The sequence below is a fragment of the Cicer arietinum genome, chromosome 4 (genome assembly GCF_000331145.2).
Source record: "Cicer arietinum cultivar CDC Frontier isolate Library 1 chromosome 4, Cicar.CDCFrontier_v2.0, whole genome shotgun sequence".
Taxonomy (NCBI): Eukaryota; Viridiplantae; Streptophyta; class Magnoliopsida; order Fabales; family Fabaceae; genus Cicer; species Cicer arietinum.
Window position 1 is genome coordinate 2387843 of NC_021163.2, and position 10308 is coordinate 2398150.

Here is a 10308-nt window from a genome sequence, read left to right on the forward strand (position 1 = left end):
TCAACTGCAACTATGATGATATCACATGACCTAAGAAACTAGTGAAAGATTTCATTCACTATAACAACAAGTAAAAACAAAAAAATTGAAAAAAGGGGTTAAATTTCTGCTTCTGTAAGAAAGTATAAGTACTTTCTGCCAATAAAGTAACAGTGATAATGATATATAATAAAAACATGGCACACAAAAATTAATCAATCCATGGAGTATATTTTGATATTGTTTTTTAATTAATACTTCAAGTCAGTATATGAAGTAATCTCATTATATTAAGTTTAAGCACAAAGGAAATATGAATGCATGTGATGAAGATCACAAAAATTAAAAAGCAAGAAAAGAACACGCAGAAACAGGGAAAAGCCACAATGTAAGAGAAGTTGTATAAAGCAAATGCTGAAATCACTCAAAAAAGAACACAACACAGAACAGAACCGTTAAACTTGAAAACAAAAAACAAAAAAACTTTACCAAATTCAATCATCTTTCGGACTGATATTCGGGATAATGAACGAATTAAATTGCACCATGAAGTTATGTAGTAATTGCTAAGAGAAAAATTGCATGTTCTTTTGTGAAAAAACAAAACATCATGGTTAACCCATCATGAAATTAGAGAAAAATTGAAAAATCCCAGAATCGAATTCATGTTCTGCTTTTTCCCACAAATCAAAACTATAAACTAATCATTCGTGAGGCAATTAAAATGATAGCAAGAAGAAAGAAAAAAAACTTTTTTGAGCCCTAATTAAAATTTTGAGCGAAAAAATCGCAAAAATTAAATCAGAAAATCCGTTGTCAGCTTTATTTCTGTCAAAAAATAAATAAATTCGGTGAGCGCCAAACAAAATCGACACAATTAAAATTCAAAAAATGAACCAATTTTAAAAAAATACAGAGAGAAAATAAATTTAACGAAAGAAAGAAGAAGAAAAAAGGAATACGAATACCCACCTCTCTCTACCTTCAAAATCCAAAACATTTTCCCCAAAGGAAGCATCTTCAGCGTCAGGATTCTGCTTCAGCATTTTCTCCTTGTCATTCGAATTCGCAATTGGGGATTTAGGGTTTTGGTTCTGCACCTTATTCCGCTTTGACGGATGTTGGGAAATTGGGGGTTTCTGAAGGCGACGACTTCGAAGCACAAGGTAAGAATCAGAAGAAGGAGAAAGATCCTGTTTTTGAAGAGCTAGGGTTTTGGCACGAGTTCGAACACCACAATAAGTGGTGGTTGTTGCGGTGGTAGTGATAGTAGTGGTGGAATCAACCAAAGTTAATTCACCTTTTGGTTTGGCTTTCTTCATGTACTTACCCATTAAAAGATTCAGAGAGAAAATCGCAAGAATTTTTTGGCGGAAGAATGAAGAAAAACGCACACAGAAAAAAACAGGGGAATATAAGAAAGGGTGGTGGTGGATTTTGAAGAGTGGTTTTTTTTCGGTTATAAAGTGGTTTTGTTTGTTGGAAGAGTGAGAAAGGGAAAGAATGGTGGAAGTTGTGGGAGAATAAGGTAAATGGGAATTATTTTTTGGTATTTATATTACTATTTTGTTGTTTTTGTTTCTTCTTTAATTTTTTTCCTTTGCTAAATAAATAATACTATGTTCAATGTTTTTGTTTTTTTAGTAATGCATTCAATATTTTTTGAAATGACTAAATTCATCGTATTTTTTAATATAAGATAGGTCAATTACATGTTATTTTGATATTATATTTTTATTTTATATGTTGTTGGTCAATTATAATCGTTAAATAATTAATAATGTTTAATTTTAATTATTTTAAAAGTTGAGTAAAAAATAACTTTTAAAATTACAGATGTATTATTATAATTTATTGATAAAGTAAATTTTTATGTTAATAATATATAAAATTTAATATTATATTAATAAATTTCTATAATAGACAGTTAAGATAAATGAATTACCACGTACAATTTTATTTAAAAATTATTTGAAATATTAAGAATGATAGATAATACTTTTCAGATATATAAATTAATAGTCATTTTAAATAGTATTTTAATTAAAAATATATAGAAAATCATTAGTTTATATTTTTGATAAATTTTGTTTATTGTCAATAAACTTTCAGATAAACTTTTATATTTATAGTCAATAATTTATGAATTTTTTTAGAAATAAAAATTTATTGATTTATGTGAAGAAAAAAGATACAGAAAGTTAGTAGATATGAAATAATAAAAATGTAAATTAATGAACTAAAAATTAAATATTTATACATAAAAAGGTCTGACTAAATTGTTAATTATTTTTATAATCAGTTCTTTGAGTTGACAATGTTTAATTATTTACTAATAATATATAATGGTATAAATTATTATTATTTATTATTATTATTGTGGTTGTCTTCGTGAATTAAAGTAATAGTAAGTAATTATAATAATAGTATAGTAGACACTTAGTTCCTAAAAGTTTGCTTCCATATAGTAAACACGTTAAGTTAAATTACGATTGATTATGAAAATGAATTTATTGTAATTATAAGAAAAATTAAATAGTATTAATAATTATGATTGATTGATAATATAAATAAATTATATATTAATATTGTATATAAATTAAATTAATAAAATAAAAGTTTAGATATAAATTTTGGTTTTTTATTTTTTAGTTAATATTTATTTTAATATTTTAGATATTAATTTTATTTATTTAGTTTTTTATAAGTGATGTATTTTATTCATTTACATTATAACTTTTTTAAATAAACATAAGTTATTAATATAAATTATTGAGATCAAATCTTAAATTAATTATAATATTAAATATATAATATTAATAAAAATTAGTGAAAATACAATAAACTCTAAAAAAAACTTACTTTATTACAAATAGTTTATATATATATATATATATATCAAAACATTTAAATTTTTCATAAAGATAACCATATTACTGAATTAAATTGATGTATTTTCAAAAATATTATATTAGTTGATAATTATTAAAATATATTTTAATAATATAATGTTGTTAAAAAATTTGTTGTAATTATAAAAATAATTAAAATCTATTTATAAAAGATAAAAATAAAAAATAAAAAAAAATGACCAAAATAATTAAAAATTAAAGAATCAAAATTATATTTAAACCAAAATAAAATAAGCAAGCGTGTTTTTATCGGTAGCATTTAAATTTATTGACATTGTTAGGATTCTATTATCGGTTACCCACCAGGATGGGTTGTTTGGGATTCGTTTATTTTAACATTTGGGTATTTGTTTGGTTCTACGGATATCGATCAGAATAAAAATCATTGGTTCAAAACAATCATTGGTTTGCAATTAAAGAACTTCAAAACCAGTCTAATAGGTAACATTTTAGTTGTAGCCGCAAATACATTCATTTGTATGGCTTTAAATTTAAATTACAAAATATTTATTTTTCTATATATGATATGTACTAATCTAACATCTAAATTAATTAATTTAAAATAAAAAAAATCAAAAGCAACTACTATTATCTCTATTTTATTTTAATGTGTTTTTAAGATAAAATATCAAATAAATATTAAATTATCTAGCTTTATTGAAATTATTTATCTTTTTGTTACTTTATTATAATTATTTATTATTTTAATTCACTTTAAATTTTGAAAACAATAGATAAAATTAACAAAAAAATTATTAAAGAAACATTATTTGAGTAATAATTTTAGTCATAGTCGGTCCAAAGGTAAGGCAAGCGCTCTAGGCCTCCCTAAAAAATAAAATTTTTTATTTAAAAAAAGTCTCAAATATTTTTTTTATCTATCAAAAAGCCTCAGATTTTAATATTTTTAAAACTAATTTTGATAAAATTTTATATAAATTAAATAAAATATTTTGTTTTTATTACAAATTATTTAATACTTATCTCAGTACAACTAAATTGGTTAATTAAAACAGTAGAAATGAAATAAATATTAATTATAAATTGAATAATCATGAGATAAAAGGTAAGTACATCATTAATACGAGAAATACTAGTTATAAATGGAGAGATCATGAGATAAATAGTGAACATATTGTTAACATGAGTTACTTGAGTGCTATAATATATACACATTATTTTCTTATTCAACTAAAATATGGAAAAAATTTACATGAGTGTCTGGTGTTGTCGTATAACGGTTGAAATGTCTTATTTCATTATTTAAAAAATATAGAGAAAATAGATTTGAAAATGTATTAATTTTGTTAAACAAAATTTATATAAATATTAAATAAAATATTAATAATTTATTTATTAAATTTTGAAAATGTCTTATCTAATAATTTCGCTTTAGGCCTCATAACGTGTTGGACCGGCCCTGATTTTAGTTGAACATTTTTCTAGTATAAATTTAGTGTTGATAATATTTTTTTTTCTTTCATAATTTAAACTTAAAAACATGCAAAATAAATATTATTAAAATATAAATTTAAATAAATTTGAATTATATAAATCTTAAAAAACTAAACCCAACCAATAGAATTACAGCAAATATTATATATATATATATATATATTACCATAATATGGAGGAAACTTCAAAACTAATTTCCTATTTTAACATTTTTTATGTACAGATATACTGGAGGGACAGATTTAGAGGTGGCAGCGATGGAACCTCGTTCTTATGCACAAAGTGCTTATTTCTTATATAATAGTGCACATACATGCTAATACATTATATATTAATCATATATTAAATAAATGTAGTAGTTTTATTAAAAGTAAAATTTATTATTCTTTACGACTCACAATAATTACCTTATTTAATTATTACGTACAAATTAAAAATAGATAAAAGAAAGAGATTGACGATTTAACTTATTATCTGTGTATTTCTATATTAGCATAATGCACAGTGAACAACTTTAATTTGGAGTGATGTACATTAATTAATAAAAGAGAACATTTGAAAAAATATTAAAGTTGTATTAAAAAGTAAACAATAGTATTTTTAAGACAACTTCTTTTATAAATGTGACAGTTATTATGAAATAACAAGTATCAGTAATTTTGAATCCTCCATTTAATAGACTCTTGGATTTGTCTCTAAAATATATTTTTAATAATACAATTATTTTTTAAATAAAAATTTAAAATAAACGAGATAGTATAGATATTGAAACTGAAACTTTGATGCATCCAAATAATAGTTATATTATGAGAGTGCAACATGTAGATTAAAGTAAAATAAACATTTATACATTTAATACATATGCATATATATGTTACGCATACTTGGTGGATGTCCTTTTTAATTTTTACAAATTAAAATCATAATCCTTAATGTCACTAAAACTATTAGTGGATTACTAATTAATCATTAATCATTATGATAGATCATTCATGTATTTGCAAGTTACAAAATGTATATTTTATAAATATGATTCATGTGATATCGTAAAGTATACATGTTAAATAATATAATACAATTATTTTCTGCTCATTCTCTCTTTCTTCCTTCTCTCTCTATTTTTTTTTTATTTTATTTTTCTATATATTTTGTTATAGTTTTGGTTAATTTCATAATACATAAAGAGTACCATTTCCTAACATATAAATAATGGATTTTTTTTTAAATGTTACATTACAAGAATACTTCTTCTTCTCAATATCTTTATATTAATTTAATTTTAATCTTGTTAATATGTTGTCTCTCTTATTAATTTTTTCATATCAATTGTTTTTATTTTTGCCTATAAATTTAATATAGAAATTTCTTTGGCTTTTATAATTATCACATCTTTCTTTGTTTATTTTTGTTAAATTAGAAAATAATTTAACATTAATAGCATCCTTGAAAGATTGCTAATATAATGATTTTCTTTATCATTTTTTTGAAGATCATATGTGATATAGTTCTTGAAAAACAAAAATTAAAAATTAAAGTATCCCAAAAGAATTTATCAAAGAATGTTTTGTAATTAAAGCATCTTCAAAGATCACTCAAATGAGTTTCCTTGAACATTTTTATTGAAGAGTTGTGGTTGAGTTCTTGAAGAACTAGGCCATGATTAAAGTATACAAGATTTATTTAATCTTAATAGAATTTGAATCAAAGAAAAATAAGAGAAAATATATAAGTACGTCTTTATACCACTCGAATATACTCCTCGCAATATTGAGAAAAATACCTTTAAGAATATTTAAAAGATTAGTCACAATTGTCATTAAACATAAAATTAGTGGTTGATTACAAATGTGGAAAGATCACATGATACTTTGTTTGTTGTTCATATATATAGCGATATTGCAGTTATGAAAATTATAGAAATTTTCATTGACGTGATTATGATGTATTACATGTCAAAATGACAAAAATTCCATGAGTAAGATTTGTAGTTATGATTTTATTTTTCTTAAAAGTTGTGAAGTAAATTGTTATGAGTATCATAGTATATTAACTCATATGTATTGTGATGATATTTAATATCTCAAACATAATTTATAATCATGTCGTAAGGTTAGAATTATGGGAATAAATAAAAGGAAGACCATAAAGAATTAGATGTTTTTATTTTTCTTTGTCATTTGCCTATTATTTTCTTCTCTTTATATGTTATCTTAATGTTGTTAGAATGAATTAATTAATAATGATGAGATATGTTATATGTCCAAATTTTTTTGGGGTTACAACTGAATTCAAATAAAAGATAATTATTTATGTATATAGAAACTTTATTTCATGGAAAGAAAGGATGAGAGAAAATTTGGTAAAGTTGGCTAATTCCTAAAAAACTAGATCATTTTATGTTTTTTTATTTTAGTTTAGCTTCTATAAAAATACTTATCTTCTTTTTTATAATTTAAATTCTAAGATATTATTTTGTAGAGAGAAAAAATAAAAAGAATTAGATCATCTTTTTTGTTCTTATTCTTCTTCTTGTTGTATATCAAGTACAAAATGATATTGGTAATAATAATCTTAGCTTTATGTCAAATTTTTATAAATAATTACAAACAGAATATTTATCTCATACATTCAACAAGTAAGCCATGAGTGCTAAGTAGTAATATGTCTTAAACTATTATTTTGTTAGATATAATTAATACTCAAATATCTATTATGGAAGTTATATGAGTAATTTTGATCTTACACGTACATCGTTGATATTTATATATTCCAAGGTATGTTTTATTGATAATAAGAGTTGCTAAGTTATTTTCTTGAAATTCTCATATTTCATTTCATGTGTATATTTTTAGCAATTTCTAATGACCAAACAAATAATTTATTTTATTTTGATTTATTTTATAGTTTTATGATTATCTAAAGAGGAAATTATAACAAGTACTCTTGGGACACTTGTTAAAAATCTAACTATAGAAAAAAATTCTTAAATTTTTTTTTTAATTTATACTTTTGTATTGTAAAAAACGAAATTTTCCATTCAAAACTTTTTATATTTATTTTTTTGATTGTTTAACAAAAGTGCCAAAAGAGCTCTTGTTAACATGATCCTTATTTAAATAAATATGTAGATATGATTTATTGAGTTTTATTTGTTGAAGGAAGTGTTATGCTCTCATTTGTTTATACGTAAAAGTTTGTCTTTAATATAAAAATACGATAATGGAAAAAAAGTAAATTAAGTCTTTAGAATCTCTGTATAAAGTTTTATTTTGGAATACAAAATTTTGATACATGTAATTGTTTATTATTGATTCAAATGGACTAGAATAATTGAAACACATATCATTATAAATACGAAATTTACAAATAATATTAAAGTTTATTATTGTCACCCCGAATATATTACGATGCGTAAAATAGTTAATTTTTTATTTTAGCATATTAGTTTCGAAAATAAGTTGATAATTTTAGAGAATGAGTCTTTCACATTTTATAGAATATATATCATGTTGTATTTGTGAATCAATACACCAATCATGTGGATAAATACGTCAATCATATACTAAATGGAAAAGTGTATGTTTAATGTCAACTCATAGCCATAAGTTTGTGAGATTGTTGTGTCAATTAATTTTACTACAAAATCTCTTTTATAATTGTATGAAATAAATTTAGAAAATATTGAACATTTATTTAATTTTATGTTGAACATCATGTAGCATATGTTCATATGCAAAAAATGGACCCGAAGATCTATTTTTTAGACGTCTAAAGTTGGTTATTTGGCCAATACTTATGAGATCATAACTTATAAAACCTACTTTTGAAATGTGCAATAATATATGTTGAGATATTGATTCTCATGAAGTCAACAAGTCAATATATGTAAGTCTTCCCCTGAATGTGTTGTGTATGTTTCAATTGCTCCAATATAATGCACCAAGATGGGTGGTAAAATAATTATGAAAATACATATTGAATATAAAATCTTCATTTATAATAGAGTATATTGAACCAAGACATCGAAGACTTGTTTACAAATGAAGTTGTTGTTTATCATTTGATAAGTTAGTATTCTCAATATTAGGGAGAGAAAATATGCATATGAAAATTGTTATGGAAATATATTATTATTTCATCATAATCCTCGTACAAATTAGTTTGAACCAGAAGTTCAAAAGATAACTCGTTTGCATAGTTTGTGAAACCAATTACCAGTTGCTAATGCTCCAATCAAAATGGATGTCTTTGTTGGGAATCTAATATTATAAATGAGTATCAATTGTACCTTAAGTGTGGTAGGCAAGTCGGTTCCAAGGACAAAAATCTCCAAGCAAATAAAATAAGCCAAAAAGAAAGACGACCCAAGTGAGGTTATGAAAATTTCAAAAGAGTACTTTGATATAATTTTTCAAATCTAGAAGAATTGACCATGCAAATCAAAAAGTTTTTGGACTTGAAGTATGTACATCTAAAGATTTGAAGCTAATAATATATATATATTTTGCGTGAAAAGAAAATGAGAATGCTGAAATATATATATTCAAGAGTATTGATAAAAGACTATAATTGATTTATAAAAAAAAACATATTCACCTGAAGTGAATTCAAAAAATTTGATATACTTGATTAAGTTTAATAGGACGTGAACAACTCAATTTACATATGAAATATGTGTTATAATGTATTTATATAAATCACTTGATATTGATAATTATATAAAAATAATTGAAATATTTAATTTTTGTGACACATACAATTTAGGCTCTTGAAGATATTACTTAATAAAAAATATAACTCTATTTATAATTTAAAACAATCTTGATGTATGCTGCATACTATTCTTAGTGAATATTATCTAATGATTGTTTTTTACTTATTCTATAAAAAAAAAAGGTTTAATTTGGACCAATCTTTGACATCATTTGTCCATTTTTAAGAGAATAATTGGAAATGAATTTGATATTTTTATTATCGAAACTCTTGAATAGCTTTCAAAATCAGTTTGAGATGAAATGTGAACGAAAGAAAAAGATTCATTTTGATTGAATATTTAAAGAACACTATTTGAATAAATCATGAAGCTTATATAGTTAAAGTACTAATATAGTTTTATATGGATGGATGACATTTTATATGTACTCTTATGATCTATCAGGTCACTAGACGTGAACAACGACCAACTTTATAACTTGAGAAAATAATGAAAATCTAATTTGTCATGAAGTACCATATTTTAGTATAATTTGGAGATTTTATATATTTTGTTACCTTTGATGTACATATTATTTATCTAATTCTCGTAATGATATTTTAAACATTCAAATCTACTCGTTCAAACTAAGTTATATTTCAATCAAAAGAAAAAAAAAATCTGAACTTTATACATTCAAAACTGAAAAAGAATAGAGAATTGAGATTAAAAAAATTAGAATATATATTTCCTAATACCTTGATGTGTTTGGAAAAACTTGATCGAGTGATATTTTCATTGATTCCTGTCGTGCAAATGAAAATTGGTCAAACAACAACATTTTCATGGTGTAAAAGAGAGCATGCAGCAAAAAATCATAGGATCTCAAAAGAAAATAGAGATAAGATCTATAAATCGGGAGGAATTGAAAAACATAATGGATTTGAAGGAGTATATGACAAACTTTGACCGTCTACCTTGACTTTTAAGAATAAATGATATTTGTTTGAGACATTGTGGAAAATCATTGAAACTCTTGTTAATACTTTTTAATAAATCTCAAATAGCTTGTTCTAAGCAATTTTTAAATAATGATTCAGATGTCAAAATGAACTTTTCATACACATTCTTCATTCAATATATTTACTGTTGTTGTTATAAAAAAAGATACTCACTTTTGCGACACACTAATATCTTAGAATATTAAAATATTAGAGTTTTTGCTTGTTAAAATGCAAAAGCAAATATATCATTACTTAATTAGTTTAG

At 23.1% G+C, this 10308-nt stretch overlaps 1 protein-coding gene across 2 annotated transcripts in view; it reads right to left on the reverse strand.

The window, feature by feature from the left end:
• LOC101490701 (cyclin-dependent kinase inhibitor 4-like) overlaps nucleotides 1-1498 on the reverse strand; it is a 3044-nt gene extending 1546 nt beyond the window's left edge. Inside the window, exon 1 of one of the 2 annotated variants that reach the window (XM_073366831.1) lies at nucleotides 952-1498. In XM_073366831.1, coding sequence (XP_073222932.1) covers nucleotides 952-1313 — 362 coding nt within the window. In that variant the 5' untranslated portion in view covers nucleotides 1314-1498. The remainder of the gene's footprint in view (nucleotides 1-951) is intronic. The other variant, XM_027334110.2, reaches the window with a different exon arrangement.
• Nucleotides 1499-10308: the final 8810 nt, after the last annotated feature.